Consider the following 13,819-nt stretch of genomic DNA (forward strand, 5'->3'; position numbering starts at 1 on the left):
ATTGTTGAACTATAATTGCTTATAGTAATTGATATTAACTATATTTGCTTAAATGTTTACCATGTACCTAGAGATGTGTTCCAAGTTTCAAGGGGGTTAAATCACCACTGAATGGCTCTTCACAGTTACAAAGCCTACATAGGGGTAAGTGTGAGCCTTAAACCATACAAGTGGACTGAGGTCAGCATTCATTCTCTCCCTGTCAAACACTGACATATCAGAAAACTGCGGACCATTTCAACCTCCAAATTTTGTTTCTGGAGGTCAGTAACTTCCTGCTTAACGCCAATCAAAGCTTGATCCTTTCCCCAGAAAATAACGGGTTTCCATGTTGAGGCCCAGCACCTGGCGGAGGAGCAGGAGGAACGCGGCCCACCCTAGAAGCCAAAATACCAAGGCAGCAGCCCCGCCCCTCAGGCTCCCTCAGGCTTTAATTGGCTCTTGTGGCTCGTTTGCTTTCTCGGTTGGTGCTTCAGCTTGCCCGTCAACGCTACAGAGCCCACCTTTAGCCTAGGGTCATTGGTCGACAGTTACGTCATTGCCCCATCAACCCATTCTCATTGGTTCCCATAGGAGGGGGCGGTCTCAACGTCACAGGCCCGGGCCGCCATTTTGAGTGAGCAACCATAGTGACAGGAACCCAAGCAGCTGCTCGGTTGTCCCCGCTTCCCCTCCCCCTTCCCTTCTCGGCTGACTTCCCGGGCACTGCACTCCACAGTCCCGGTCCTGCCATGTCCCAGAAACAAGAGGAAGAGACCCCTGCGGAGGAGACCGGCGAGGAGAAGCAGGTGAGATGAAGGGGGGGGCGGGCGGGGGCGGCCCCGTGGGCCGGAGTCACCCCCGCCGCCGCAGCGGATTGGGCGCCTCGGCCTCGGGCTCTGCAGGGGTTGGCCAGTGTTGGCGTCGTTCAGGCTGCGTTCCAGCTGGGCTGGGTGCTCTGACACCGATTAGTCAGGCCTATTGTCTGTCCGTGTGATGCTCTTCCTTATTGGCCAGTAGGCCTTCTGTTCAAGCCGTGGAAGCTGTTCTGTAATTGGCCGAGTTTGGCTGGGGGCGGGTGTTTGGAAAGACTAGGTGAGTGAAAGGGGGCTGGCTGGTGGTCTGGGGTTGTAATTGTGTTGTTTGATGAGGAGTGGTAAGTGACCCCTGGTGAGGCTGGAGCGTGGCCTCCTTCTGTAAAGGGATACAGGTCCAGGAAAAGAGGTTTAGAAGGTACCAGCATTGGGGGAGGGGAGAAGAGTAATTATTACCATGGCTAGGTTTAGGTGGCAACTTTCCCAGACATGTTTTGATAGGGAGGGTTCGTTGTTCACCTTCAGTGACCTGCAGGTTCCCCCCTTCCCCCTCCCCCCTCCCCTACTTCCACAGCAGTGGAACTTAGTGCGCTCACCATTCTGTGAGGAAAACACCAACGCCAGCTAAAGCCCTTCCTGGACTCTGTATTTGACTTATTTAACACTGGGCCCAAGTACTCATGAAATACATTGTCTTATCTGTACCTAATTTTTAAGGGAAAATCCACCATAAATAACTACACATTGGCTTCAGGTCCTTTAAAAAAAAGTCACTGAAGAGCAGCAGGGGGAGGGAGGACTAGCAATATAGCTAAATGGTAGAGCACTTGGCTAGCATGGGCAAGGTCCTGAATTAACTCCCAGTACCAAAAAAGAAGTGGCCTGATGTGAAAGCTAACAGAGGCTGAGGCAGGAAGGTTGCTGCAAATCCCGAGCCACCCTGGGCTTCAGAGTGAGACCCTGTCATAAAAAAATAGTAATTGTGATGCCCACAAAAAGCAAGAGCCAAGCCAAACGTGGCATTACTCACCTTTAATCTCTGCATGCCAGAAGCAGAGGCAGGCAGATCTCTGTGAGTTCAAGGCCAACCTGTTGTATTCAGACCCTGTCTCCAAAACAAAATAAGCCCAGCGTGGTGGACCACGCCTTTAATCCGGGCACTTGGGAGGCAGAGGCAGGATCTTTGTGAGTTCGAGGCCAGTGTGGTCTACATAGTGAGTTCCAGGACAGCTGGGGCTATAGGGAGACCCTGTCTCAAAAACACACAAAAAAGAAACAACATTGAGAGCCCCTGCAGACAATTTGAGCTTTGGTGCTTCCTTAGATTTCCATCACCTGCTCCACTCAGAGTAGGTGTTTTTTTGGTTTGGCTTGGTTTGGGTTTTGGTTTTTTTTTTTTGATGAAAACTGATGAGTGATTACCACAGTGAAACCAGTGTTTTTGAACTTTCCTGAAGTTAAAGGTAATGTCAGTTTAATTTCTGTTTACCTTCATTACCTTCCTACACTTAGGGAAATGTTGAAGTGTATTACTCAAGTGGAGATTTTGGAGTAGGCCACATAGCTAGCCTCCTCCACAGTTAGAGTTACCAGCTGGCTTCTTAAGAGTCTGAATGAGGAGGGAACATCTCAGAAGGCTCAGTTTCTTTGACCTGTAGGACAGCCAGGAGCTCTAATTGTCTGGTATCACTAGATACCCTGGCCAGTTTTTTCTTGGTCTTTCCTACTATCTGTGCAGAGTGAACTGTAGCTTGCTCTATGATTCAAGTATTGTGTTTAGGTATTAACTCTAACCCAGTACTCACAGGTCACTGGAATGGTTCCTGGGTGTAGTGTGAGAAGCAGCTTGTAGTTATCTTCACAGAGTCCTCCTGAGCCCTAAGGATTTGTATGTTTTTTGTTTTGTTGATGTTTTTGACAGGGTCTCCCTAGTCCTAGCCTGCCTAGATGTCACTATGAGGACCAAGCTGGCACCCATGTCACAGAGGAAGTCCCCCTGCCTCTGCCTCCCGAAGGCTGGGATCCATGCCCAAAGCTTTAAGGATTAACAAGTAACAGTGTTAAATTTGGCTCCCAGGTCCTAAAGAAACTTCTGAGACAGACCACTTCTTGGACGCCTGCCAGCCCAGCCTGAGAGTCCCTATTGGGAGTTCAGCCCCTGCTGCCTAGCAAGTTATACATTTATGTGGCTACTGTCAAAGTAGTGAGCCCTAAGGATTTGAACAAAGGTCTAGCTTTAAGAGCAGAGTGGAGATGTCATCTTCATAAACAGGTGGACCTCCAGGAAAATTGATAATAGAAGGGTTATCAGATATTGGAAGCAGTTGCTTTCAGCCCTTGATTTTTATTTGGCTTATTTCCTTCAGGACACACAAGAGAAAGAAGGTATTCTCCCTGAGAGAGCTGAGGAGGCAAAGCTAAAGGCCAAATACCCAAGCCTAGGACAGAAGCCAGGAGGTTCGGACTTCCTCATGAAGAGACTCCAGAAAGGGGTATGGAGCACCAAGTCTACCCTTTTCCTATGGAGCCAACCAGGACTCCATGGATGGAGTCTGTAGAGGTTCTACTACATGTTTTTCTGGAGATTTGGTTGTTGGGCAGTAAAAGAGGTGAATTAGCAATTTGAAAAGAAGATAACAGATTATTGTAAATCCCTGATATGATTTAAGTTCTCTTTGGATGTCCCTTATAGGAATTTAAGGCTGTATGTGGAGGAATGGAGAATGAGGGAAGGATGTTAGAGACTGGAAATGAAGCCTCTACCCAGGCATTTGCCTGTTTGGGTGGTAGAGATTTTAGGACTATGTACTTGTTAAGGGTTAGAAATAAATTTTAGGATATATCATTTCAGAAAAAGACCACAAATCTTCAACTTGAACTTCTACTGTTATATATCTAGAGTTAACAGCAGACATCTATGATACTCTCTCAAGAGACTTAGTTTAGGCTGAGCATGGTGGCACATGCCTTTAATCCCAGCACTTGGGAGGCAGAGGCAGGCGGATCTTTGTGAGCCTGAGGCCAGCCTGGTCTACATAGTGCATTCCAGGACAGCTGAGGCTACAAGGAGACCCTGTCTCAAAAAAGACACACAAAAAAAGAGAGAGAGACTTAGTTTAGCTGGTTGTTGTAGTTCATGCTATAATCCCAGCACTCAGAAAGCTGAAGCAGGAGGATTACCAGAAGTTCAAGAACTGCCTGGGCTACACAATAAGTTTCAGGACAGCCTGGGCTACAGAGTGAGACCCCTCTTTCAAAAAAAAACACACGAAGAGGGCTGGAGCAATGGGTCAGTGGTTAGAAGTACTTAATTGCTCTTCCAGAAGATCCTGGGTTCAGTTCACAGCATCCACATGGTGACTAACACCTGTTTGTAACTTCAGTTCCAGGGACTCCAACACCTTTCTCCACCAGGCATACATGTCCACTTAACATGGTGGTAAAACAATCTAACATGTAAAATAAAAACATAAAATCTTTAGAAAAAAAACAGTTTGGCACATGGCACTCACTTTTAATCCCAGCACTGGGAGGCAGAGGCAGAGGCAAGCAGATCTCTGAGTTCAAAGCCAGCCCAGTCCACATAGTGAGTGGCTATACATAGTGAGTGACTACAGGAAGACCCTCTCTCAAAAAAGACAAAAAAGGATGGCTCAGCAGTATGAGTGCTTGTTGTTGTTCCAAGGAATCGAAGTTCAGTTCCTAGCACCCTTGTTGGGTTGCCTTTTACACCACATAAAAAAAGTCAAAACCAAGACCAGAATGACTTTCCTCACCAATGGAAAGTCTACCTTCATGGCCATCTACCTGTTTGTTTTTTTTTAAAGATAGCTAGCTGGTCTTGGCAGATGGATCTCTGTGAGTTCAAGGCCAGCCTGGTCTGCATAGTCCTCGGCCACTTGGGGCTACAGAAAAGAAAAAAAGCTGTTCTGGCTGTGTAGACCAGCTGACCTTGATCTCTTACAGATCCGCTTCCCAAGCGCTGAAACTAAAGGCATGTGCCACCATGCCCCATGCAGTCATCTAGCTCCTCTTTATTAGGTTTCTTGCTACAGTAAACTGATGGAGAGGCTGAGAGAATTAAGCTGATTATGGCTAAGGTAGAAAGGAAAGCAAATCTCTATGGAGAATCCCAGTTACTGAGTTTTAGTCACAGATGATAATGTGATGCAGATTTGCCACTTACCTTGCCTTAGGCAAGCCAGGCGTAGGCAGACTGTCTCAGCCTAGGAACATGTGTGGGAGTGGCGGGAGTCAGGGAAAGCACATTGCTTCAGGAACAAACCTAGTTCCTGGTCTGAGGGAATTTTTAATTCTGCAGTTGTTGGTTTTGGTTGACCAGCTCCTTGCTGGGGTAACCCCGGATTGACCCGTTTTTTTTTTACTTTATTCATTTGTTTCTCCAGCACCAAGCTGTTGTTTGCCATCTAGTAAGGTCCTCAGTAAGCTGTTATGAATGAATAAAGTCATTCTGGTTGCACCAATCTTGTGCTGAGTGAGGTACAGAGACGTAGGAACTGTTACCTGAGTCTGATAACAGAGCTTTCCCTTAGACTCCAAAAATGCATGTTTTTTGTTAGGAAACTGCTTATACTTGTAAAGGTCAGAACACGCCAGGAGGAGACATAAGTGCAAATAAGTAATGTCAAACTGTATGTGCATTCGGAAGACCGAAAAAGATCTGAGTGTCGATGAGAGTTTAGAATGAATATTATATATATGTATCTTTGCATTTGGAGAACTCCATTTGGGCTGGTGTTCATCTAAACCTCTCTCTTGTCTCTTAGCAAAAGTACTTTGACTCAGGAGACTACAACATGGCCAAAGCCAAGATGAAGAATAAGCAGCTGCCAAGTGCAGGACCAGACAAGAACCTGGTGACTGGTGACCACATCCCCACCCCACAGGATCTGCCCCAGAGAAAGTCCTCGCTCGTCACCAGCAAGCTTGCGGGGTAACCTGGGCCCCTCTCCTCCCCTTCCTCACCCACTGGACTTTTATATGTTAGGCAGGGAATGGGCATCTAGTCAGAGCTCAGCTTGCTGCTAGGGAAAACATTTTTCTGGGAGCTGAAGGTTGAAGGAGGGGCTCTGAGTTCATTTCTTTGGTTAAATTGAACCCTCCACACCCTCACTGTAGTCCAGGTAGGGACCCAGAAATAGGAAGACTAGGACTGAATGTTGCTGCAATGTTTTCTTATGTGGAAAATGTGGACGATGTGAGTTCTTTTGGAGGAAAGTATCTCCAAATTGGTTAGGCTGAGACTTGGAGTAGCATGGCAGGTTTAATGTCCCAAGGCTAAGCTAACGTGATGGGAAAGAAGAGTGAAAGACAGACATGCTTTCTGTGCTTCTAAGTGTGCTGTCCTTTAGGCCACTGTGCTTTATGTTTTCATCATGGCAGGTTTAGAGAACCGTCAGAAAAGAGAAGTGATTTGCTTGCTTAAAGCTATGTAACCCCCTTTATAGGGTATCTCTTACAATTTGCCCTGGTTCTCAAAGGATGTAAAGCTTGATGAATGTTATTTGTGAAAAAAGGGTACCTTTTCTTTTCCAGTGAATTGCTTTTGAAATTATTATGGGATAATGGAGCACTGGTTTAGGAGTTGAAATATCAGCATTTTAGTTCTACTCAGTCTTAGCTATACTAATATGTGTGGTTGGGTCTTTAGCCTCTGGATTTCATTTTCCTCACCTGTACAAGAATGAAATATGTATAATTCTGACTCTAAAATTCTATACCTGCCATAACTGTGCTGTCCATCATAAAACTAAAAGTGAGGAAGGCCCGTCGTGAGCCTCCATCCACCCTGTAAAAGTAGGAAAGGAGCAGGAAGGATGCTACATGGGGAGAAAGTAAGTTTGCAGTTTGAAGGCTGTAAGTTCAGGCAGCAGAATCTCACAGCTACCATAGCCTTCTTGAGGATTAAAGGGAAAAGAAAAAAATCCTAAAGAAACTAGCCATGGATGTTTCTTTACTCTGCTGGGTCTACAGCCAGACCTTAGCTGCTAAACACTCTGGCAGCAGAGCCTGACAGGCCTGAGGAAACATGCTTGGTCATGTCCACGTGGGACTCAGGCTCCAGATGTAACAGATGGTAGGTATATTGTTAGCGAGTGGAAAGGGGGATGAACTGAGCTGGCCCCAAGGGCTTAGTCCCACTGCACAGACAGGCAGCAGGTTCTTAGCAGATGATCCACTGTGGCAGAAGCTAGGGAAAGGATTTAGGGAAGGAAGATGGAAAAGTCTGTCCAGCTAGGGCTCACACACTCAGCTCTGAGGCGGTAAGGAAGTAGCAGTGCTGATTTATGAACAAGTGGAAGGAAAGGAGGTTGTGGCCAGCTGCTTCTAGTTACCACCAGTTTGGCAGGGTGAGAACTGTTAAAAGAGTAAGATGCTGTAATCTCTCTTACCCTTTTACCTCACACATTCCAATGTGCCATTGAGAATGACTGGCAAGTTTGCCGATCTACATGCCAGAGGAATAGGTACGTAAGTTGTTTCCTGACTGGCCACTCAGTTCTCTGGCTGTCATGCAGATTGCATAGGAAAAGGTTGGTGAGGAAGGAATGGAGAGAGCAGGATCCCTGATCTCCCTGGCCCCCAAACTCCTTGACTGTCATTTGTAATTGTATATAATTTTTGTGTTTCCTGCTCCATTTTCTCATGCTGTCATCCTTAATCTAAAGTCCATGTGGGAAGGGGACAATGCTGAACATCGTGTATAGTTTCCTCAACCGTCCCAGCCATGTTGTACATAGATATGTCATGTTATTATATATATAAATATATATATAATTTTGTACGTTTTCTTCATCTCCGATCTTCTCGAATTCTGTACTTCCTTTCTGTCTGAGCTGCCTTCTCTATTGGTCAGTTTGTGTCTTCAAGACAGATTCACAATGAGTCTGATTATTAGGAAGTAACAGAAGAAATAGGGAAATGGAGCTGGCTTATAATGCCCAAGCTACTCAGAAGGCTAAGGCAGGAAGATTGCTAGTTCAAGGGCAGCCTGGGTTACAGGGTAAGTTCAAGGCTAGCCTTGGCAACTTAATGAGACCTGTCTCAAAAACTAAAAAGAGAGTCTAGTTCAGTGGTAGATTGCTTGCCTAGCATGCAGGATACCCTAGGTTCAATCCCTAGTAACACAGACACAGAGGAAGAGGAGTAGGAGGAGGAAGCAGAATAAGAAAATAGTCTTACTCTTCATGTCCAAGAAAACAAAGAAACAAGCTACATTTTGTATTTGCCACCTGTTTCTTAGCAAGGAAGGGTCATTTTAAAACCCAAATGCATTTGATTAAATCCAGATCATTAAGTCCCCTCTAAACAGCAACTGTGAGGTCTGACCCTGGCCCCTCCTAGTCACCACCTCACTGCTCTGCTGCTGAGATCTCCACTGCTGCCATTGGCTATGGCCCTGCATGGCTTCAGACAGACATCTTACCTCCCTGGAAACCTCTAGTTATTTGGTGTCTAAAGAATTGTGGTTTCCTGTTTTCCATGAATATCTCAAAAAGACAGAAAACATTCTGTTTGTAGATAGGAAAAGACTGAAATTTTCTTTTTTTCTTTTTTTTTTTTTAATTTCTTTACAGATAATATTGAGGCATTTGTAGGTAGTGTAATGATTGGAGAAGTTGGGTAGAAACTGGGATGGAATTCAAGGGGTTTTTCCCTATTACTTTACAGTGTCTCTTTTTATTTGTTTTTGTTTTTGTTTTTTTTTTTCCTTTTGTGTTCATCCACAGTGGCCAAGTTGAGTGATGCTGCCTGGGGCTCCACCAGATCCTGAGATGCTGCCCACCTGGGTCCTGTGCTGGCTCCTACCCTTCCCTGCTAGTGCAGCCAGGGGTCAGGTGGTGGCTTGGGTGCAGGCTAGAGAGGCAGAAATCCCTGCCCATTGCTGTCCCAGTGCATGGAGCCCCTTGGGCTGAGCACCAAGACCTTGAACTTTTTTATTTTGCCTTTTTTTCCAACTAGCTGTTAGGAGAAATCTCAGTGAAATCCCATGGGTGGAGTTGAGAGGGTGGGATGGAAGATATGGGGGGAAAATGGACTTGGGTTTAGAGTCAATAAAAAATTTCCTGTCATCATCCTTAGCAATGCATTTGACAAGTTGGATGGATTCCAGGGGGAGGAGTGGTGGTAGACTAATGATAAGGGATTCTGATTCAGCCCTGAAGAGAAATGCATTGTTTGGATGGACTGGAGACCTGGTGTCAGAGAGAAGGAACTGTCACTCTTCATACAGCAGGTTCAAACAGCTTCTCTGGTTCTTCAGAGCAAGCTGAGGACTCAGTGTTAATTGTTCATTTAAAAAAAAGTGCTGTTCTTGAAATAGGTTTGCTCTGGGGAGAAGGGCAGTGAGTGTGGGGAGTCCCACAGAGCCCAGGGGAAATTTTTTCAGTATTTGAAATAAAAAAAAAAAAAAATACCCATGGAAAAACCAAACCCAAAATACTCTGAAGCAGTTGGTGTGTTTTATTGGGGTTTGGGAGGGTGAAGAAAATAATACTGAAGAGTCTATTGAGTGTAAAGGTTGGTGTGGGGCCCTGAGTTTTTGAGGAGCAGCAGGATCTCTGATAAGAGATTCAGCCTGGCCTCCTGGCCTCATCATCTGACAGGGGGGAGGGGAATGTTGGTACACGGAGCAGGCCTTGTTCTAGCTTCTGCTTATCCGTTGTTTCTGTAGCTAATAGAGAAAGTGAATCACCTACAAAATGAGAGTCAGGATATTTGATCTAAATGGTTTATTGGTGCCTGAGGCTATTCAGGCTCAGCAAAAATGGATGCCTCTTCATTTTCCCTTTAAGTTTCTATTCCTAAATTCCATGTGTGGGGGAGAAATGTGACCTGTTAGTAATAAGCCAAAAGAAACGCTGGTGTTTCTGTTCATGACCAGCAGAAGGCAGAGTGTCTTTTCCCCACATGATGTCCCAGCCTACATGCCTGAAATCCTGCCAGTGAAATGGGTTAAAAGCTGCTTGTGTGCTGATGCGGTGGCTACCCCTATAAACTCAGCATTTGGGAGGTAGATCAAGATCAGAGGTTCAAGGTGAGCTTTGGCAACATAGTCTGAGGCCAGCAAGGGCTACATAAGATCTGTCCCAAAGGACAAAGTCGGGGAGGTGGGGTGTTGTCCAGGAACTATAGTTCAGAGAAATCACCAGTACCTGAGCTTTCAGTGTCTGACATTCTTTTTTCTCTTTAGAAGGTTTTGTTTTTTTTTGTTTTTCCTATTTGTCTGTGTGTGAATGCCATATTATGTATGGTACCTGTGGGAAAAGGGTGAAGATCCCCTAGAGCTGGGGGGATTGTGGGCCACCTGACAGGGGTGTTAGGAACTGAACTCAGGTCCTCTGGAAGAGTAGCACCTACTCTCAGCCACTGAACCATCTCTCCAGCCCCCTCTTTCTCTCTCAGTCAAAAGTTTTCCAAGTAAATTTTCAACTACTTGGGTGTTTCTGGTTTTTTCTCTTGTGATTTAGTCAGGGGCTTATACTACATCCTAAAAGTTTGACTTGCTGAATAGTGATCCATTTGGAATGAAGGTATATTAAAGAAAAACACTCAGCCAGACATGGTGGTACATGCCTATAATCCCAGCTTGGGGAGATGGAGGCAGGGTGATCAAGGAGTTCAAGGTCATCCTCAGGTATGTAGCCAATTTGAGGTGAGGCCTAGGCTTTCCACAAAATCCTGTTTTAGAAAAATAAAAGCAAGCTGGGCATGGTGGTGCAAGCATTTAGTCCCAGCACTCAGGAGGCAGAGGCAGGCAGATCTCTGGTTTCAAGGCCAGCTGGGGCTACAGGGAGACCCTGTCTCAAAAAGACAAAAGAAAAACAAAAGCAACTGGGCATGGTGGGGCTTGCTAATAGTCCCAGTATTCAAGAGGCAAGAGGATCACAAGTTCAAGACTACCCTACTTTTATATAGTGAGTTTCAAAACAAGGCCACATGGTAAGACACTCAAAAATAACAGGATGCTGAGCATGGTGATGTGCACCTTTAATCCCAGCCCTTGCTGTGAGTTTGAGGCCAGCCTGGTCTACATAGCCAGTTCCAGGCCAGCTGGGGCTACAGAGAGACCCTGTCTCAAAAAGACCGGAAAAAAAAAAAAAGTGTTGAATAATACATGAAAAAGTGCGTAGAAAAGTTAAATACCTAGGGTATAAACTCAAAGCTGTGGCTGGGCGTGGTAGTGCACACCTTTAATTCCAGCATTTGGGAGGCAGAGGCAGGCGGATCTCTCTGAGTTCAAGGCCAGCCTGGTTTACACAATTCCGGGCCAGCTGGGGCTACAGGGAGACCCTGTCTCAAAAAGACCAAAAAAAAAAAAACCTCAAAGCTATGTATTCTGGGGTGCAAATAATGCTCTTATTACAGTGGAATTAGTGAGACGTATCAATTCCATACCTTTTCACCAAGCATGTTAGGGTTGTGTCTGCCATGTGGCTGAGAATGAGGTGAGGCCATATTAGACCATTTGGTTAGTGCATATTCATTTTCATACTGGTGAGGACTTTGAGGTCTGAAAATAAGTTGCTTGGAAAATGGGAGAGCTAGCTAGCTGAAGTGCTTGAGTTAGTATCTAACCCCTTGTATCATGACCTCCCCACTATTCTTGAGTCCCAGGACCTTAGTTTTAAGCTGTAACCTTGGAAATCCCTGGGTATCAAGGAATAGTTTGGATACCCACATTTCATTTTTAAAATTTGCTATTTGGAGCCAGGCATGGTGGTGCACACCTTTAATCCTAGCACTCAGGAGGCAGAGGCAGGAGACTCTCTGAGTTCAAGGCCAGCCCCATCTACATAGTGAATTCCAGGCCAAATGGGGCTACTGGGGGCCCTGTCTCAGAAAGACCCCCCCAAAAAATGTTATTTGGGGCTGCCAAGATGGTTCAGCAGGTAAAGCACTTGCCCCACATAACTGACAACCTGAGTTCAAATCCCAGAACCTACATAAAGGTGGAAGGAGAAAACTGACTCCACAAAGTGGCAGGCACACATATGCACAAAATTATTTTTTAAGAAATAATAAACTTGGCTGGGCCTGGTGGTGCACACCTTTAATCCTAGCACTTGGGAGGCAGAGGCAGGCGGATCCTTGTGAGTTCAAGGCCAGCCTAGTCTATACAGTGAGTTCCAGGACAGCTGGGGCTACAGGGAGACTGTCTCAAAAAGACAAAAAAAAAAAAAAGGAAAAGGAAATAATAAACTTGCCAAGTAAATGTGCACACCTTTAATCTCAGTTCAAGGCCAGCCTGGTCTATATAGCAAGTTCCAGACAGGATTACATAGTGAGATCCTGCCACAAAAAAATAAAATAAAATAAAATTTGCCATTTGTTTCTCATTACATATATTGGACTTGAGCAACCAAGCTAACAAAGTTTATAGCCTACTTAACCTTTACTTACTTTTTTTCAAATAAGGTCTTATTATATACCCAGACTGGCCCCAAATTCACATCCTGTCTTAACTCCTGTGTGCTGGGGTTAAAGGCATGCTATGGCCACACTTGGCTCCTGGTATTTTAGCTAGGTGTTTTCTGAAATCTTTATCTCAAAAGAATTGAGAGGAGGAGGGTTTTCCACCACTCTTAACACAGTTGGATGACTGGTGACAAGCCTCTCCACTGAGCCTTTTTAGACATACAAGGTGGTAGGAATCAAGTTACTGTGGCCCACAAGCATTGACTTTCAGTTAGTGTAGCCGAAACAGAAAAAGCAGTCAGAAGTCAGGCAAGGTGGAACACCAGTAATCCCAGCACCTGAGAGCCTGGTACAAGAGGATTGCCATGAGTTCCAGACCAGCCTGACTGCATAAGACCCTGTATCAAAGAAGCACTGTAGTATACACTTGTAATCTCAGCACTGATGAGGTAGAGGTAGAAGAATCAGGAGTTCTGGACCAACCTCAGGGACAAAGTGAGTTCAAGGCCAGCCTGAGGTACATGAGACCTTGCCTCAAACACACATGTGTACACAGAGAAAAAGAAAAGGCAAATGGAAAAATAACTCTCAAGTGGGTTGCCATTAAGGATATTTGCAGCCAGGCATGGTGGCACATTCCTATTGTAAGAGTGAAACCACTGAGGACAAGTCAGCCTTCGGGTTGCAACAGCAAGAGGTTTATTTAGTACACAGGTACCTGTGGGCACAAAGTCTCCTCGGAGGACTTGCGCGCCCCCATGCTGGGTTTTGGCACTTTTATAGAGCAGAAGCGGGGTACAGAAGCAGAAGCATGGTTATTGGCCCATTCAAACGAGTACAAAGCATGAGGAAGTTAAGTTGCTAAATTCTGGGTGGGTGACTTATGGTACAGATGTTATTTCCTGATTTCCTGGTATCGAGCCCCGGGGATTGCCAGATGCAGATGGCTTGACCACTACGTCCTGTTTTTCTGATAAGCTAGTTTCTCAATGCTTGACCTCTTGTCAGGCATTCCTATCAGGTGGCCTCATGGCGCCTAGGTTTTTCAACAACATTCAGCTATGTGCAAGTTCAGATATTGTATGTATATTTTTCTATAGGCTTTTGAACAAATGCATAACCTACAGTTTTTAACACAACCTAAGCATAATTTCTCCTCTCTCTGTCTCTCTCTCTCTCTCCTCTCTCCTTGTCTAACCCTCATTTCTCCCTCCCCAGTTATAGTACCCCCATTTCCTTATTCTTCCCTTGATAATTTACCTGTCTTGTATTTTCCCTCCTCTCATGAGCTCTTTCTTCCCATTTACCCTCATGGATCTTTCCTTATCCTTCCCTCTTCCTTTCCCAATAAAATACACTCATTTTCTGTTGGAGACTGTAAGGCAAATTCACTGCTGGGAGGTACACGTGGCATCCAATCCCCTCCTCCCATAGTCCTTGTGACAGCCTGAGGAAAAAATTCTCCAAACCCAGATTGTGATGTTTTTATTATATAGTGCATATTAAGGATCTTACAAATTTACCAGGGCCTATGACTTCAACGAATGATAAAATAGATAAATTCTTAGTGGGTGTTATGGATTTCT

At 45.2% G+C, this 13,819-nt stretch overlaps 2 protein-coding genes across 2 annotated transcripts in view; one reads left to right on the forward strand and one right to left on the reverse strand.

Moving 5' to 3' along the window:
- Window positions 1–585: 585 nt before the first annotated feature.
- Window positions 586–9,257, forward strand: Ensa (endosulfine alpha). Its single transcript, XM_008827083.3, has 4 exons — window positions 586–788; window positions 3,161–3,286; window positions 5,582–5,748; window positions 8,546–9,257. Exons 1-4 carry the CDS (start codon window positions 732–734, stop codon window positions 8,559–8,561), a joined length of 366 nt encoding a protein of 121 aa, XP_008825305.1. The 5' UTR covers window positions 586–731; the 3' UTR covers window positions 8,562–9,257.
- A 131-nt stretch (window positions 9,258–9,388) lies between these two features.
- LOC108490518 overlaps window positions 9,389–13,819 on the reverse strand; it is a 9,960-nt gene continuing 5,529 nt past the window's right edge. The window contains 1 exon segment of the mRNA XM_017796591.2: window positions 9,389–9,489. Coding sequence (XP_017652080.1) covers window positions 9,389–9,489 — 101 coding nt within the window.

Source organism: Nannospalax galili, unplaced genomic scaffold (assembly GCF_000622305.1).
Source record: "Nannospalax galili isolate Female #2095 unplaced genomic scaffold, S.galili_v1.0 scaffold1212, whole genome shotgun sequence".
Taxonomy (NCBI): Eukaryota; Metazoa; Chordata; class Mammalia; order Rodentia; family Spalacidae; genus Nannospalax; species Nannospalax galili.

What these genes read in the sequence shown, in the direction of transcription:
- Ensa (XM_008827083.3), top strand. Translation starts at nt 732, where the DNA reads ATGTCCCAGAAACAAGAGGAAGAGACCCCTGCGGAGGAGACCGGCGAG. An exon ending in AGACCGGCGAGGAGAAGCAG is followed by an intron (nt 789 to 3,160) that starts GTGAGATGAAGG and finishes TATTTCCTTCAG; the next exon opens with GACACACAAGAGAAAGAAGG. An exon ending in TGAAGAGACTCCAGAAAGGG is followed by an intron (nt 3,287 to 5,581) that starts GTATGGAGCACC and finishes CTTGTCTCTTAG; the next exon opens with CAAAAGTACTTTGACTCAGG.